Raw genomic sequence first — 19250 nt, 5'->3', positions numbered from 1 at the left:
CACTGACATTACAATTACATTACTATCCTGCATGATTAAGTAGTTAAGATGTAAACAGAGTCGTTCAGAGTGGTTTGGTGTGAAACGCTCTGTTCTAGAGAAACTTACCGAGTCAGAACTGTTCACAGTGGTGGTGATAGGAACCAGACGTCCACCTCTAAAAGCTCCCTCACAGAAAGTTACTGCATGAAATGGTTATGAATTCACTGCCTGATGTCTGAGACACTGTTTTACGATAGTTTGAGAAGATTTTGGCCTAAAATGTACTTAAAAATCTATTCATGGTGGAGGGATACGTAATATGCAGGGTGTTATTAGGCAAAAATAGTCCCCAAAGAAAACTTATTATTTCAGATTTTCCACTATTTTCCATCACCAACATTCCATATAAACTCAGAAGACTCATGTAGGTTCACTGGTGGTTCTGGATAGTAAATAAAATGTCTATATTTGTGTTGTAGTCATGGCGACCCCTGGTTCCTATCACCACCACTGTAAAGACATCTGAACCATTTCACACCAAACCACTCTGAATCACTCTGATTACATCTCAAACACTGGATTACGCAGAAATTTTGAAATTCATCCCTTAGCGTCAGTAAGGTCCAGACACAGATTAAGCCTAGTGTTGGACTAAACCGCAACACCAAGGGTGAATCACTACGAGAAATCCTTCTTAGTCTAGATTTAAGCTTAATCTAGGTCTGCCAAACTGGCTTTATGTTTTACTGACTAATCACAGTTCCACATGAGTTTCTGTGAGTGTTCTGATAAATATTCATCTAATTATTTTGGTCAGAATTACGCAGGCCGGTCTTTATGTCACATTATTTAATTCACCAGTGTCACTTTAATACACTGCAGTTGCAACATGTAGCAATGTAACTGAAATAGACCTCTGAAGCATTTTGAAGTTGCTGTTATGCTCATATTAGGAATTCAGGGTCTAAGCTGGTCTCTATGTGGGGGAAATGAATGGCGTTTTCAAAAGTTACCTCCATCCTGTGGTAAACAAAAACGCTTTAAGGAGTCAAAATACCAATGATGCTACATCCACGCTGCAGACAAGCTAACGCTCCTGCACTCTGACATGAAGTCATGTGAAAGCTAGTCTACAACGTGGTTACAAACCAACACCAGCTACTTAAACTGCAGCCTAGAACTGCCACACGCCTCTAACACCCACACTAGACAGAGCTTACTGGTATCTGTGGGGTATTTTGGTGAGGTCAGTCTGATGATGTCAGTGTGCAGCTGGAAAAGCCTGCAGGAACAGTGTCCAAACGGTAAAACCTTTCAGCTTCGGAACCTTTTTTGTTTCCCGGTGGCTGAGAAGACCCAACAAACTGCAAATAAAAACGAGCTGCAAAACGCAGAAAACACTTTCATCAACATGACATCAGAGCCACATTTCATAAAGGCACCGCAAATGAGGAAAACACGGCAAAGCCAGTCACAACACAGCGGAAATGTCTCTGGAAGGCTCAAAGAGCTCAAAGTAGATGGAATATTTATGATGTAAAATCACTGACAGAAGCAGATCAGACCACTCGGACACTCGCATCCCGAGTTTGTGGTTAACCTGGCTGGCTGGTTCGCTATCTGCAGTGTCGTAGCTGTGCTGTGGTGGTTAATCTGGTGTTACTAGTTAAACGTTTACAGTTACACTCTACAGATAATCCCTATTACCATACAGTGACGTCAGTAATCTGCTCAAATAAAATTAACTTACTTTTACTGGTTAACGTTTGTGCTGCACAGAATTTAAAAGTCTGGGTGGCTCCGTCCTCTGAGTGTCCTCCAGAATCCCCTCTGCTGTGTTGTGACTGGATTATCAGTGTTTTTGATGTTGCGTGTGCTTCTGTATTTGCAGTGTGTGTGTACAATGCAGCTCCTATGTAGTCATGTTGATAAAAGTGCTTTCTGAGTTTGCAGCTCATTTTTTATTTGCAGTTTGCTGGGTCTTCTCGGCCACCGTTCCGCAGGGATTGACGGCAGCGATTTTCCAAAACGCCACTCATTTTTCCTCATAGAGAAAACCTGCTCAGACCCGGAGCTCCTAACATGGGCGCGACGCACGACTTCAGGAGTCTAAACCTTACATTCTGCCTGTATTGTGCAGCCCTAAGTTCCCATTTGGACCCAGCATCGTGACCTCTGTGACCTCTGTAAGCCTTTGCTTGCTACAACGAGGCTTTAGAAAGATGGAAAAATCCTTCTGCTCCAATTTCGACCCAGCATGACCTCAGATTTTCCACAGTGGAGAAGAAACAAAGCACCGCGTTCTGAGGGGCTGCAGCCGTGGCCCCGATGGAGGTGCACTGTGGAGGAGATGGTGCATAGGTGGTCTGGAGAAATGCTGCTGCTTCTGTTTAATCTCCCAGCACAGCTTTCAGGCTCTTTGAAGTGCAAATGAGAGAGAGAGAGAGAGAGAGAGAGGGAGAGAGAGAGGGAGAGAGAGAGAGAGAGAGAGAGAGAGAGAGAGAGAGAGAGGCAGGCGAGGAGAGACAGGACGGAGAACCTGCTCTTAGGAGATGATCTCTAGGATGTAGAAGATGAGCTCCATGACCACTGGACCTTCGCTCAGCTGGCAGGCTCCGCTGTGGATGACCGGGATCAGCGCACTGTCCAAATCACTCAAATACTGAGGGAGCAGCGGCTGACCGTTGCTGCCCGCCAGGTAGCCCACCTGCAATAACAATAAATAAATAAATAAAAAGAAGAACAACAACAACCCTTTTAAGAGAACAAGTACCCAGCTTTTATTTAAAAGTCAGATTTCTGCCGTCTTATTATTATTATTCTTATTATTGTTATTATATATTTATATTTCTTATTTATTAGTATGACTTCACCCTTTGTATTTTCTAAAAATCTTCCAAAAACACTGCATTTGGTTTTAAAAATAGTTATTTCTCATAAAACTTGTTTAAAAATTATACACATGCTTATTTTTGTCATTTTTTTGACATAATTTGAAAATGTCTGTTGCCCTTTACATGGTGGGTAAATTACATGATGAATGGACAAAAAAAAATAATTAAAAAACAGCACAAAATTACTTGGAAAAAATCCTGGTTCTATTGTCTTGCATTGAAAGTAAAGTAGGTTTTTCCTTCTCCTGTAAAGTTACCATTTTGGAGATACAAGGTTCTGACAACAGTGATATACATACATACATGCACGTGTGCGCACACACACACACATAAATTGGCTACGACTACAGACTTTAGGGGCCATATTATGGAAAACATAATTTTTCTTTTTTTCTAATTATAATCATATAGCTTATTTTAGCATGAAAACATCATCAAAGTTTCCCCAGTCCATACATTCCGCATTCCAGTGGTCAATTAAAAATGAATTCGTTTTGGTAGATAAATTTGCTTTGGGTACATAAAAAACACAAATGGGACAATAAAGTAGAAGCAGGTGTGGGATACAGGCAAAAAAGACGCCCACGTCTCTCCTCACCTGATCTGAGTCCAGTGTGACCCTCAGTCCCAGCTTGGCCATGCCGTCCTCCTTGAGTAATTTGAGATGAGGACAGAGGGCCATACAGAACGCCCTCGCCACGTTCTCAGTGAGGCGGCTGTGGTCGGCTGGGTCACTCAGACCGTTGGGCTGGTCATCACTCTGGAGAAAAAACACCTGAAGAAAAGACACGAATTCTCAAAGCTCAAGGAGGAGGAAAAGGAAAACACTACATGAAGAGTTTCGTTTCACAATGCTGTTTATCTCGTAACAGTTTCAGATATGAGTATCTGGAAAGAATAACAGCTGATGCATAATAATGACGCAATATTGAAATATCTTGTATGTGTGAAACTCACTCACTTCAATATACAGTCATATGCAAAAGTTTGAACAAACCTGCTCTAACAACACATTCTGTGGATTTACATACATACATACATACATCATCTAGACCGCTTATCCTTCTGGGTCGCGGTGGGGTGCTGGAGCCTATCCCAGCTGTCATTGGGCGGAAGGCCGTTCTGTGGATTTCCTAAGTGAGAATAAGGCTTTGTTCACACAGCAGGTAAAAGTCGCCCAAATCTTTTTCTTCATATGTGACACAGATGTGTGTCTGTGTGTCAGTGTGGACAGATAAACACACTCAGTTCTGATTTGAGATGCTTTCATATGTGGTACTGAAATCCGATACGTATCTGATCTGCGGCAATGCGACTACGTCAATCCAGCTCCACATTCGTCATAATTTCGCGCTGCTGAAACTCAAACATTTAGGCTGATGTTTCTGTACCAAAACATTAGAAGAGATTAATCCAAAACCCTCCGTGTTTGAAGAGATTCCTAAAGAACTGTCCGAACGCGGCCGCAGGAGAACGAGGCTGCAGCGTCAAAGAACAGTTACAAGTCTGAAAGCCAAGTTTAAAGAATCCGAGGACGCAAACCAAAGAAGTGACCGCGCCCTTTTTACGGCTCCAACACATTCTGGGTGATGAGCCCAGCTGTCAGTCAGTGAAGCTTCATGATGGCTCCTGTGATGCTGGTGAAGATGAAGCTGATCCTCTGGGAGCGACTGGCGTTCTTGGGGTCGGTTCATGTGGGTCGGTTTAGGAGCTGATCTGTTCAGGCTGATGTCGCATACAGATCACATTTAAAAGATATGGCACTTTTACCTGCTGTGTGAACAACAATTAAATAGGACTCACTTCAGTGCACAATTACTATTTATTTGCTGACTTATTTTCATAAAATCAGCAAAATGTCATTTGACCAGGGACGCCCAAACATTCACATATGACTGTATATCATAAATATACAGAAACTTTGTGAAACTGGTCTACAGTGCAAACAGATCTCTTCATATATAGAATCATTTAAAAAGGAAATAAATGTCGGTACTTAAACGATCTTTAACACATTCGTAACAGACTGAACGAGAAGTGAAATACTGCACCTCTGTCCAGCGGATGACCTTCCCGTTGGCTTTGTACTCCGAGCCATGGAAGATTTTAACACTAGTGATGGACTCCATAGATTTCCCATCAATGGGGCTGATAACTCTGGTTGGGAACAGGAGAAAACCAAAGAACACAGCAGACGCATGTTTAGAAAGTTACAGCCTGAGCTGGTTTCCCGAGAGCGTCTTCGCACAAAGACCATTCTTAAATAATCCGGATTCACGAAAGCGTCTTACGAAAGGAAATCTTCTTAACTGTGTTTTTTTCTTAACTTCATTCTTAAGAAAAAGTGTAAAATAACTTCTTATTTTCTTTTCTCAACTTTTGTCTTAAGAAGCGTCTAAATTTATCAATTTATCCGCTCTTGCTCATCCTCGTCCCTTGCTTTCCGCTGCCACCCCACAATTATCATATTTTCCAATGAGGATTTTTCCTGTTGGCTGTTTCTTCACCTCTAGTTCTTGTTTGCTAATTTTTTTAACACTTGGTTTGATGTTTTTCCTCCATTTTGCTCGTCTGAGAGGATTAAACTAATAACAGAAATAACAGTTAATACAAATTAAAGAAGTATCTCGGGCTGTTTATGGTACATTTTTTAAGAAAATCTCAAGAAAATAATTGAGATTATCTAAAGAAAATATTTAAGAACTTCTTACGTTTTTTTTTCGAGAACTGCATTTGAGAACATTATGAACTTTAGTGTTTTTCCTAAGAACCTTCGCAAGTTTTTCTTAAGAAAGCGTTTCGTAAATCCGACGAAGTGTCTTAAAAAAGAAAATCTTAAACTTGTGTTTTTTCTTCTCTTCATTCTTAAGAAAAAAGTTACGAGAAATTGTTATTCTTCAAAAAACTTAATAATTCTCTTAATTCTTAACTAATCTCTTAGAAATGATTCTAAGAACGAGTGATATTCCTGAAAATATTATGTTCTTAAATGTTTAACCTTACGACAGACTCACACTCGTCTCAGACAAATTCATCAATGACGCTGCCTCTGCTGCTCCTCGTCCTGCTGCACCTCTAGATTCAAATTTTTTAAACACTTGGTTCGATGATCTGCTTTTTCCTTAATTTTGCTCCTCAGTTAATACAAATTCAAAATGTATCTTGTGTCATTTGTGGTACATGGTCAAATGCAACACCTACATAAGAAAACAAATGCAAAGATTTTCTCCAATCCGATTGAATACATTCCAGTTATAGATTAAGACTGAGGTGTTTATATTCTCACTCTACTCAACAATCCGTCCCACCGCTGTCTTTTAAAGATCAGAGCATAAACTTCGTCTCCTCTGCAGACCAGTTTCTGCTCCGCCATGTTGAACGGTATAAACTTTTCTATGACGTGACGAACATGATCAGAACGGACTTAAACTTTCCGATAGGGAATGTAATCAGATACAGGCGTTTACACCGATATTATTCTACTATTTAACAGATTATTTACAGGATTACACACCTCGTTCGGTTGGATAGAAACTGTATTCCAAATGGCCTCAATCGGACTAGTCGATTCCGACTTTTACATGGACGTATTCTATACTGATTGAGCTGTTAGCCGGATTATTAAGAGAATATCAGGCTGCATGTAAACGTGAGGATTTTCTTAAGAAAATAACAGATTATTTAAAGAGAATATTTGACAACTTAAGTTCGAGAATATTTAAGAACATTCTTCTGAACTTCTTAATGTTTGTCTTAAGAACCTTCACAAGTTTTTTTCTTAAGAACGCTTTCGTAAATCTGGCCCCGGAACAGTAAAACACACGTTTACGTGCTTTCAGCCTGAACAGCAAAAACACGTTAACCTGGTTAACGTCTGAACAGTAACAGTAGCAGTTCTGGGATAGTTTTATATTCAAATGTTGATTTTTTTTTTTTTTGTGTTACAATTTTTATTTAACTTACTGATTGGGGCAACTCAGAAGGTCGCTGGTTCGATCCCCTGTGCTGACAGGACATGACTGAGGTGCCCTTGAGCAAGGCACCTAACCCCCAACTGCTCCCCGGGAGTCGTGGATAGGGCTGCCCACCACTCTGGGTTACTGTGCTCACTGCCCCCTAGTGTGTTTGTGTGTGTTCACTAGTGTGTGTGTTTCAACGCACAGATGGGTCAAATGATGGTGAATTTCCCCGTTGTGGGACTAATAAAGGGTAACTTAACTTAATATTACTTAAATAAAAGGTCCGTCTGTGTAACGTCTGTAATTAAACCTTTTCAGTTTGTATTGTTTTTTTGATCTTTTTCTGTATATTTTAACATCGTCATTCTACTGAAAACTGCAATCATTTTGGGCAGTGATATGATGATGGCAAATTCTCAGGTCGTCCCATCCCTATAACAATCACTCATCACTTACCCCTTGTTGAAGTTTAAGTCGTCCTCTATCCACTGGATGTGGACGTGCTCCTGGTTCTCCTCCTGGTCAGCCTTTCCACAGACAATGCTGAAGTCCTTCATCTCCCTCAGAGCCTGACGCAGAGCCTCCATGGTTTCTGCTGTGATCTGCACCATCACTCCATCTGCAACACACACATACAGAGTCTAGAACAGGTCTAAAGTCTGACTGGCTGAGCCAAAATCAGTCAGCTTAAAATATTTCATTAACTTCTACACACATAATTACGGTTCCATAAAGAAAAAGGTTCTATATAGAACCATGAACACTCAAAGAACCCTTTGCATAAAGCATTCTTCAGACTAACAGTGAATGTGCTGTAGATGGTTCTATACAGAACCTTTTTGAAAAGGGTTCTATATAGCACCAAAAAGCATTCTTCTATTGTAACAAGCCTGACATCACAATAATAGAATGCTTCTTCAAAGAGGTTCTACATAGAACCATGTACAGCACATTCTCCACCAATCTGAAGAACGCTTTAATCGTGCAAAGGGTTCTTTGAGTGTTCATGGTTTTCTTTAATAAAGAACCACTGAAGAACCATAATCTCTGTGTATGTGAGAGAACACATCAACTGAATTTTGTATTAATGCACCAAGTGATTAAATATCATTCAATATCAGCTAATAATAATAATAATAATAATGATAATAATAATAATAATTACTATATTATTAATTTTCCGTACTTATGCTTTTTAATGAAACAGGGTAATGAAAAAACAATGTTGTCTTAAAAACTGAAAAAAGCTTTATGGTCATTGATGAGTGACCATGTTTTAGATCGACCCCTTTTAAACCGCTTTCTAAACTCTGTATCAGCTGTATTAGTCTTTACGCCTGGCGCAAAACTTATAAAAGCCAGATGGACAGGCACCCTAAAACTAATAAAAAGATAAAAGCCAATCATGAGTGTGGGTGTGTTCACAGCATAAGCCCCACCCCCTCTCCACCCACTATACTCTTACTGGCGAGAGAGACAGAGTGAGAGAGAGAGAGAGAGAGAGAGAGAGAGAGAGAGAGAGAAAGAGAGAGAGGGAGACAAAGAGAAAGATAGAGAAAGAGAAAGAGAAAGAGAGAGAGAGAGAGAGAGAGAGAGAGAGAGAGAGAGAGAGAGAGAGAGAGAGGGAGACAAAGAGAAAGATAGAGAAAGAGAAAGAGAAAGAAAGAGAGAGAGAGAGAGAGAGAGAGAGAGAGAGAGAGAGAGAGAGAGAGAAATCCGCATAACAGCTTTACATTTACACAAATTTCATATCTGATTTTTCTGCATGTGTCAAAATCGTTCCACCCTCACACCACAGCTGATTTTAGCTCCTTTTCGCCCGTATACATCAATACATCACTGCCACCTACTGGATGTATTCTGAACTGCACTTAAAATTATAGGTAATAAAGAATAATAATAATAATAATAATAATAATAATAATGATTTTTATTTATATAGCACTTTTCATGCCAGTGGCAACTCAAAGCTTTACAGACAGGAGATAAAATTCAACAGTAATAAGATATTATAAGTATTAATTTACAATTGTATAAGAAAGGTAAATATTGTTTTTAAAAAGTCTGTGTAAAATAAACTCAGAGTTTTGTTTCTAAACACTTTATATGTGAAAAGACTGAACTGTGTAGTACTGAATTGTGGAGTTAGACTTAACGTTTTTCAGCATTTTTGTGTTCAGGATGAAACCATTGCCCTCTGACCTCATGACCTCATGACCGCTCGCCCAACACTACAGCGTTAGTAAATAAAAAAAAACAAAAAAAACAAAAATCAGTTTAAAAATTCTGCTGTTAGAATTTTCCTATTCCACCTTAAATGGTGCAGCAGTTACATTCTGGTGAACACAAAGCTGAAGAGACCGAACTTTTCCTGTGAGTGGGCGTGGTTTCAGCGCCTTAAGCAGCCACGCCCCCAGCGTTTCAGAGCAGAGAATACTGACTGTTTTTTTAACAATTCTGACACCTGATTTAATATACTTCTTGTTCCAATTTTCCCGTTCCACCTTAAACGGTGCCTGAGGTGCCAGAGTGTAACTGCTGCACCGTTTAAGGTGGAACGGGAGAATCTGAATGAGAAACTGACTTCAGCTTTGCGGCTTTTTAGTGTTTCTCAGTTTATCATTGCAGTTTAAACGTATCAGGAAACCAGCTGGAGTGATTATAAACGCAAATCTATAAGTCTCAGATTATCTAAGTCTCAAAATTATCGATGTTCGATCTTTCTCTTTGCCTTTTCGTTAGCTACTAGCTAGGCGAAACGATTGTTGTTGCTATGGTGACCATCAGTCTGCGCACCAATCTTCAGGGCTGCTGTTGTATATGAGCAGTAATCCACTGTAGGCTGTGTATTACTGAGTTTACTCCACCTTCACATCGCTGCCCTTTAACTGTGGGGAGAATCACAGCCTACAGTGGATTTTTAACCCACATACATACCAGACAGACTCCAATAAGCGCCTTCGTTCTAACATCCACACTTCACTGTAGATCAACTGTTAAAAGATATTGGCTCCATTTCTGAACCTGATCCTGCACAACTGTCTGAGGCAAGAGTGAGTACAACTCAGTCGGTGTCCTAAGCGTAAACGAGTTAATAGGACATTATGCTTAGTTTAGACAGTATTCCGAAGGGATGAGTTGACCTACATTCCCTCGAAAAGCTTTAGAGGTACCTTCAACAATGCTGGTCTTCGCCAAGTAGCCCGACGAGGCCTTCAGAGCTCCGCTGAACACAAAGAAGCAGGCGCCCGTAACTGGAACACAGAAGAACGAGCTAAACTTACTCAGCTGTACAGGACAAACAAAGCAAAGTCGACTGCCCTTAGGCATCATTGAGCATATTGTGATGACCATCTCCAAAAACCTCTTTATATTGAAAGTTCAGCATGTTTTAGCCCTCTCCTGTAAAGTTACAAGTTTATAGATACTTGTTTTTCTTTGGACAGCGATGACGTCCTAATTTCACCGACAAAACACTGATTTTGGTATTTATCAATTTCATCTTTGTTGTATCTGTACAAGTAAATTTGAGTGTAACAGTTCAAGTACCTGAAAAATGCCTGATTTGCATGTTAAATCATCAAATTTAGCATCAATATCATCAATAATGTCAATATTAACAAAAAAAACAAACAAACAGAAAATCACACTAATAACTGCACACAGTCATTCATCGTATTTATTTTTATGTGCACACTGATATAAACAAATGCAGGCGCCCGTAACAGAAGAAGAGCAGAACAAGCAAAGCCAAGTCACTGGTCTTATTCATCCCTGAGCTCATCTCCACTGTCAATTTATTTTTTCTACATCATCTGAACAAAATTGTGTGCACATTTCATGATGAATGGATCAACAAGATTCCTCTAAAATCACTTTTTTTAGATACTATTTATTCATTTCATCTTTGCCATAACTGTATGACCATTCTCACGTCCAGTAGAAGTGTGAATAAATTTGAGTGCAACAGTTTAACCACTGTTTAATAGGAAAACTGCCTGATTTGCAATTAAATCATCAAATTTATCATCAATATAATCGATAACATCAGTAATAATAATAAAACTAGGAAAAATGCCTGATTTACAGTTCAAATGTCAAATTTATCATCAATGTAATCAATAATATCAGTAATAACAATAAAAATAGGAACAATGCTTGATTTGCAGTTAAATCGTCAAATTTATCAGCATTTTACTACATTTCCTTCGGGATCAATAAAGTGTCTGTCTGTCTCATAATCAATAATACCAGCAACAACAATAAAAATAGGAAATAACTATAATACTAATTCTGCGCAGTTATTCATTGTTTTTTTTACGTGCATACTGATGTAAACAAATATTGAGAGTATAATATAAAGATCTGCTGCACTGTAGTTTTATACTTTAGCTTTATATCACTGATAGCTTATAAAAACACAGCTTACCCAGTTCAATAACACTCATCTCATATGCATTTTTAACACTGTAAAGCTATTTAAGCTCTGGCCAGCAGGTGGAGCAGTGCACTGTTTGACAGTTTTAATGAATCTGTGTTTGTTTATATGCAATTTTGATGAATAAAGGCCAGCATGTTCTAGACTGTGGTCAGTTTCTGCTTGAGGTTGTTCTTTAATACTCATGATCCTGTAACAGTAGACATGTCTGGGAGCATTAGTGCTTGTTTACATTTATTTGCACGCACACACACACACACCGATCAGGCATAACATCATGACCACCTCCTTGTTTCTACGCTCATTGTCCATTTTATCAGCTCCACTTACTATATAGGTGCACTTTGTAGTTCTACAGTTACAGACTGTAGTCCATCTGTTTCTCTGATACTTTGTTAGCCTGTGCTTTTACCCTGTTCTTCAGTGGTCAGGACCCCCATGGACCCTCACAGAGCAGGTACTATTTGAGTGGTGGATCATTCTCAGCACTGCAGTGACACTGACGTGGTGGTGGTGTGTTAGTGTGTGTTGTGCTGGTCTGAGTGGATCAGACACAGCAGTGCAGGAGTTTTTAAACACCTCAGTGTCGCTGCTGAACTGAGAACCAAAAATATCCAGCCAACAGCGTCCTGTGACCACTGATGAAGGACTAGAGGATGACCAACACAAACTGAGCAGCCGCAGATGAGCTATCGTCTCTGACTTTACATCTACAAGGTGGACTGACAAGGTAGGAGAGGACAGTGAGTGGATACGGTGTGGACACAATGAGGGTCCATGGGGGTCCTGACCACTGAAGAACAGGGTAAAAGGGGGCTAACAAAGTATGCAGAGAAACAGATGGACTACAGTCTGTAACTGTAGAACTACAAAGTGCACCTATATAGTAAGTGGAGCTGATAAAATGGACAATGAGTGTAGAAACAAGGAGGAGGACCAGAAAAAGAATCCAGACAGAGTCCAGCATGTCCAGGAAGGCTGCCAAGAGATTAACAGTTGTCCTAGAAGCTCTGAGTCATTCTACGATTAGGGGCATATTTAGCAAAAAAGTGTGTTTTGAGATAAATCAATAAATTTTCTAAGTACTGCATATATTGACTTTAATATACTCACTAATGGCCGATCCTGAGCTATAAAGCTGTTTAAATTTCTTTTGAAGTGTCCTGAGTGTGACCCACCTTTGCGAGGCTGGTGATGAATGCTGATGGCCTGCGTCTGGTAGTTTCCGTCATCGTTCTGCACACAGACGAGATGCGAGTCCGCCCGCTCGTTAAAGCACGCGCCCATAGCCAGCACGTGCTCGTTGGACTTGTTCATGGCCTTCATGAGCTGAAACAGACAGGCACGTTAAAGCAGGGCCTTCCAGACCAAAGCATCATTTAGACACTCAGGACAAAGCCGACATCAAAACAAACGACTTCATATATTCGCCTCCTATTTGACCTTCCTGTCCTCCTAATTAGGTTCAGTGCTGTGCAAATATCAGAGACCACCCTCATTTTTCAGCGTCAAGAAAACGGGGAACACATTTAGCAGAAAATTCTACAGAAGCCTCAACAACTAAATCCAAGATCAGCTGTCTGAGTGTCAGTGAGTCACTCTTCACCTTTATTCCAGCTTCCATTCTTTTCAGGAGACTCACTTTCAGTTCCTCAAAGAATCTGCAGACACACCTCCAAAGTTCAGTCTTAGAAGCTGGTTGATCATTTTCTGAAGTAATCAAACACATTCAGAGGTGTTGAGGTCTGGACTCTGGGGTGGTCAGTCCATCGTTCAGCTTCTTTGTTTGATGTGTCCGTCTCCTTTTCTCAGTGAGGTTCTTCTTGACAGCTACACATCCTTTCAGACCCACAGCGCTGAGTCGTCTTCTCACAGTGGAAGGATGGACAGAAACACCTGTGGATGTTTTCAGATCTGAAGCAGCTTGATTTTCTCCTCTCTCTCAGAGATGAAAGCTTTAAGTGCTGTTTATCTGATGGGGGCAGTTTTGGGGTCGACCAGCTCTTCCAGGTGGTTGTTATGAGCCCCATTTTCTCTGTAGTTCATAATCGTTTTATGAACTCCCGAAATTGTAAAGCGTGTGCTTAGTGGCTGTTTTGGCTGGAAATTAAATAAATGAAGGGGGGGTCTCTGACTTTTGCACAGTACTGTACCTCGTGCACTGTGGAAAACTTCCATTCACCTCATTGTAGCGATTGCTGGGTATCTTAATGCAGGTCTTCTTCACTTCCATATCCACCACCAGCCCTCTGACCACCGGTAACGTGTACTGATAGTTCCGGAAATCCTGGAAGAAGTTTTCAGAAGAAAGACAGATAATAATAAATCACTAAAAACAGGCAGTCTTCATGAGAAGGACAGAATGACCTATGAACTCTCTTACCGCCAGCAGGTTTATGATGGTATGACCAGTTTCTCCAAACAGAGGTTTTCTAAAGCGCACGCTGAACAGAGGGCAGGGGTAGACTGCAAAACAAAAAGAAAATGAGCTGCTTACAATAAGCTGCTTTACAGTTCACACAAGGAACAGCACTGTAGCACAAAAACTACGGCGTGAAAAAATACAAAATAATGTTTTTTGCACCACGATTTTACAAAAAAGATGTAAAAGCACAACAACAACAACAACAACAACAACAACAACAACAACAACAACAACAACAATATTTATTTTTGGTCCAAATGCCATAAGACTGCATTGCCTGGTGGAAGCATGACTGCGCTGGTGATGGCATCAGTCAGATACTAGTTATTTTAAGGGCCCATTTCTTACATTTTCTCTTGCTTTTTATATTTTTCCCTGAGGTCCACTCATAAAACAGTCATAACTCCCTTTTACATGACATTTTTCAATCTCTCTTTATCCTTTAGACCAGGGCTCTTTTACTGCCCTGTTGTGGCTCCACAGCTGAATTAGATTTGTAGGTAAAAATAAAATAATCCTCCTTTACAGTAAAATAAAGCTCTGCTGATCGTTCAACACAGTTTAACAATAAATGGTCTTAAACTCTGGAGTTAACGTAGAACTGCTAATTCACCCTTTAACCCTGAAGATCAACACAGACTGCTGGTCACCATAGCAACACAGACAACAGTCTCGCCTGGATAGTAGCTAACGAAACGGCAAAGAGAGAGATTTAAGACGAACATCAATAATTTGGAGATGAATGGACTGATTAGTGTTTATAATCACTCCAGCTGGTTTCCTGATACGTTTAATCTGCAATGAGAAACTGACAAACACTAAAAAGTCGCGAGGCTGAAGTCAGATTCTCATTCGCCAGCTTGTTTGAATTTTCCCGTTCCACCTTAAATAGTGCAGCAGTTACATTCTGCCGCTTCAGGCACCATTTAAGGTGGAATGGGAAAATTGGAACAAGAAGCTGGCGAATGAGAAGCGACTTCAGCCTTGTAAAAAGTCGACGTTGAGAGACATTTTACAAGAAACTATTTTACTTTTGCCGAAAAGTTTCCTGCCAGAGATGCGAGAAAAGCGGCAATAGCTGAGCTGAAGCTTAAAGCAGAGCAAAGCAAGTCTGCGCTTTTGTTTATATGTTTAGTCTATACCAGTACATCAGCACATAAAGAGACATATTTACAGTCAAGATGGTAAAATGCATATAAAATGTGGCTCCCAAGGTGGTTTAATTTTTGTGGGACGGACAAAATGAAAAAAGAAAATGACAAAAAAAGCCAATATAAATATGTGGCTACATGTGACTGGATTGATTTTTGTGACATCACAACAACAGAATTCTAAACTGGCTGTTTTTGCAGTTTAGTTTTCATATATGAACTGTATGAACTGGAGAGTGAAAGTTTGTTTTGAAACGTAAACAATATTTACATACTACACTGAACTCGTATTTCAAAAGCAGTCAGTCTTACATGATATGCCCTCTTTAAACATGCCTATTATGCAAATTAAGCATGTTTTTTTTGGTTTTCTGAATGTTAGCCTGACACCACAAATTCTCAGCAATGCAGTGACACTGAGGTGGTGGTGGTGTGTTAGTGTGTGTTGCGCTGGTCTGAGTGGATCAGACACAGCAGTGCTGCTGGAGTTTTTAAACACCTCACTGTCACTGCTGGACTGAGAATAGTCCACCAACCAAAAATACCCAGCCAACAGCGTCCTGTGGGCAGCGTCCTGTGACCACAATGAAGGACTAGAGGATGACCAACACAAACTGTGCAGCAGCAGATGAGCTATCGTCTCTGACTTTACATCTACAAGGTGGACCAACAACATAGGTGAGTCTAATAGAGTGGACAAGGAGGTGGTCAGAATGTTATGCCTGATCGGTGTAACTACTAATAACACTACACTACAGTAACTGCTGTAAGAAAGCGCCTGAGCCTGATCTGAGAATCCACTCTACCACACTAACAACGCCCTGGAGGGAATTCTTCAGACTGAGTCAAACGGCAGCAACGCCAAGCCTCACAGGTTGAGGACCTCAGCAGGGGGACGCTGTTAATGTATTCAGCCCTTCACATGCTGCGGATTAGCTCGAGCTTAGCGGAAAGCACCTCGGAGGAGGCAGCGTCTCAGAAAGGAGGGGCTGGAGATGCTTTATTTCAAACCCTTAAGATGTACCAGTGTTCAATTCCACTGCGAGCCGTGTAAGACTGCACTGAAACAGCGTCGGAGCCTGAGCACTTCCTGCTTCTCCAAAATTCCAAAAACAGGACCGCAGAACACTAGAAGGCTCCCCGGAGAGTGTCATGAATGAATGAGGGTGAATGGAACTAAATGAATGAAACTAAATGAATGAAACTAAATGAATGAAACTAAATGAATGAATGAAAATAATACTACTACAAATAATAATAATAATAATAATAATAATAATAATGATGTTTTAGCCATTACTGCTATTGTGTTCTTACTGGTTAGCAGTACAGCTACTGAGTGCTGATTGGTTAGCATTTCTTCTACTGAGTGCTGATTGGTTGGCATTATTGCTACTGAGCGCTGATTGGTTGGCATTACTGCTACTGAGCGCTGATTGGTTGGCATTACTGTTACTAAGATGGGGCGTCTGACTGCCGGGTTGCAGCATCCTAGTTGCGTTCAGCTGCTACCGAGTGCCGACTGGTTGGCGTTCCTGCTACCGAGTGCCGACTGGTTGGCGTTCCTGCTACCGAGTGCTGACTGGTTGGCAGTCCTCCTACCGTGTGCCGACTGGTTGGCAGTCCTCCTACCGTGTGCCGACTGGTTGGCAGTCCTCCTACCGTGTGCCGACTGGTTGGCAGCCGTGCTACCGAGTGCCGACTGGTTGGCGTTCCTGCTACCGAGTGCCGACTGGTTGGCGTTCCTGCTACCGAGTGCCGACTGGTTGGCAGTCCTGCTACCAAGTGCCGACTGGTTGGCGTTCCTGCTACCGAGTGCCGACTGGTTGGCGTTCCTGCTACCGAGTGCCGACTGGTTGGCAGTCCTGCTACTGAGCGCTGATTATTTGGCATTACTGTTACTGAGTACCGACTGCTTAGCATTACCGCTGCTGAGAGCCAATTGGTTGGCATTACTGCTGCTGGAAGCCGTTGAGCAGATTCAAATTCCTGCTATCAGCGTTAAGCTTGATTAACAATTGCTTGTTTCCTATCAGACTGATAAAACCAGTGCACAGAAGCACAGAGAGCCAGAGCCAGTTTACATTCTGCGTGAGGAGAGATTCTGAGAGCTGTGGTGATGTTAGTGTGCAGTGTACTGCTGTGTGCAGAGAGCCTGAGACTTATTGCCGTGCCAGACGCAGAGCAAAATGAAATAAGTAAACCTGTCGAGGCCATTGGTGGCAGGGGGGGTAACTGTTGAACAGCAGTAAGAGTTAACGACACTGAAGCCCGTTCATAACGACACACAGAGATTCTGCACACTCACATCTGTACTCAGCCCCCAGGCGCAGCATGAGGCGGATGGGGAAGACTTTGGCCCAGGGGGTCTCCCACTTCTGCACCAGGACGCCGAAGAGGTAGGGAGGGTTGGGCAGGGGCAGGTCCTGCAGGGACTGGAAGGTGGGGCTGATGTAGAGGAACCCTCCGTGCTCCTTACTGCCCAGAAAACTCTGAGTGAAGAACGAGTGACCCAGGTGGCTCAGCACGTTCCCTACACAGGACAATAACACAGAAAACACAGGAGGAGTTAAAATAGGACAATATTCTTGAACAAAAGGTCTTAATCAATTTTCCAATGCTTTGTCTAAATTCCACTACTCTGTAAACTGTTTCTCTGTGCATTCAGTATTTTAAACATAACTCAATAACATCATATATACAATAACATATTATTGTATTACAAGTTACTAGTGTACATAAAATAAATAATTAGTATGAAAGGTAATACCAAACTTTTGAATGGTACTAAAATGTGAGATGCGCTGAATCATTTCTTAAGGAATCATAAATCAAACTGAATCATGAAGCCTCAAGTCTCTCAGTAATATTCACTGGTCCTGTATAATTTTATATCTTTCAAGAGGACATCAGAAAGCTGTAAATCAAAATGAAGAAACGTTAGATGTGTCCAAAAATGATGAACAAAGCTGTAGAACAATGATGAAATTATAATAAAACATCTGCAATGCCTCATATTTGAAAAGTGGTGAAGAAATCTTGAGCCACATAACTTGACAAAGTTGTTATTAATAGATAATTACAGATAATAACGAAATCTTTTAAATATTTAATAAAAATACCTTTTTGTGTCTAGTTCAGAGGTCGCTAATAGGCGGACCGTGGTCCGCGTCCGGACCCAGACGCTGCCCTATGCGGACCTGAACCTATAACCGATAAACTATGGAGAATTATTTAATTTTGCCCGGGTGGTCCTATTTTAATCGGCGTAACTTTTCTAGTCATTATGGTAGCTTTAGCTGCCCGGGAGACTCACAGACCAATCGCATGCGTTGTAAATATCACACACGACGCTACTCAGCCAATCAGATCTGTGCATTACGATGAGCACTGAGACTCGAGTCAGTGAAGCACACAGGGGGACGAGGTGAGAAACAGCAGTCGGAGAGGTTAGAAGTTATTTTATGTCACGCTCTAAAAAGAGAAAACTGACAAATGTTGAAATATGACTGAATTGTACTTTATTTGATTTGAGATTCAGTTGTTGACTGTATAAGATGTTGATATACCAACTAGGCTACTTCAGTAAACAGTATGTGGCACTGAATCATGATGCCAGTTAGACATTATGATGTTCCGGACCTTTGCTTGAGGAAATTTTCTCTAACTGGACCCGACTGAATTTTAATTAAAGGCCCCTGATCTAGTTTAAAGGATATTAATCTGCGTTTTTAATCATACTACAAGTTAATATTACATGTAAAATAATTAGTATGAAAGGTAATTTAAAACTTGTGGATGGTAATAAAATCAGAATCAAAATCAGAAAAACCCCTTTATTTCACCAAGTCACACATGACATAACATACTAAACAGACCAAACTATTAATTAGTACTGAGTTAAGGGACAATTAAATAAAAAATACAATAAACAGAATATAAATTTCATGAAACAACGAATTATTTCTTGAGGAATCATAAACTGAATCATGAAGCCTGAGACTCTCAATAATATTTACTGGTTTCATTTGTTTTTCTTTTACAGGCAAGGCACTTCACAGTCTTTCCTGCACCAAAATATAATTTAATAAATCATAGGAATGTGATATGCGCACGCACAGACATAACTACAAACCAGACAGACAGACAGACAGACAGACAGACAGAGAGCTCACCAAAAAAGACACTCTGAAAGCTGAACTGTTCAGCCTCAGCTCAGTTATAACTGACAGCTACTGAACCTGAGCAGACGGGTGACGTTCCCTCAGCGCAGCCGGCCGAATCGGTCACTGTGTTTTTGGAGCACACAGAACACTGTGCTCCGGGCCAGAGCCGTCACTGTCGTCTAAGTCATGCCAAGCATACGCGACATGACACCGTAAACGCACGGATGAGCGCTTT

General features: G+C 40.9%; 1 protein-coding gene across 2 annotated transcripts in view; it reads right to left on the bottom strand.

Moving 5' to 3' along the window:
• Positions 1-460: 460 nt before the first annotated feature.
• Positions 461-19250, bottom strand: part of zfyve9a (zinc finger, FYVE domain containing 9a) — a 45896-nt gene continuing 27106 nt past the window's right edge. For both annotated transcript variants that reach the window (XM_036556164.1, XM_036556165.1), the window contains exons 11-19: positions 17158-17382; positions 13657-13739; positions 13456-13560; positions 12452-12602; positions 10009-10089; positions 7292-7454; positions 4928-5033; positions 3475-3651; positions 461-2689 (exon numbers count right to left, since the gene is read on the bottom strand). In XM_036556164.1, coding sequence (XP_036412057.1) covers positions 2528-2689; positions 3475-3651; positions 4928-5033; positions 7292-7454; positions 10009-10089; positions 12452-12602; positions 13456-13560; positions 13657-13739; positions 17158-17382 — 1253 coding nt within the window. In that variant the 3' untranslated portion in view covers positions 461-2527. The remainder of the gene's footprint in view (positions 2690-3474; positions 3652-4927; positions 5034-7291; positions 7455-10008; positions 10090-12451; positions 12603-13455; positions 13561-13656; positions 13740-17157; positions 17383-19250) is intronic.

This window comes from Colossoma macropomum, unplaced genomic scaffold, assembly GCF_904425465.1.
Source record: "Colossoma macropomum unplaced genomic scaffold, Colossoma_macropomum, whole genome shotgun sequence".
Classification (NCBI taxonomy): domain Eukaryota; kingdom Metazoa; phylum Chordata; class Actinopteri; order Characiformes; family Serrasalmidae; genus Colossoma; species Colossoma macropomum.
The sequence above is the reverse complement of the archived record's forward strand: the minus strand, read 5'-3'. Positions and strand labels throughout refer to the sequence as shown.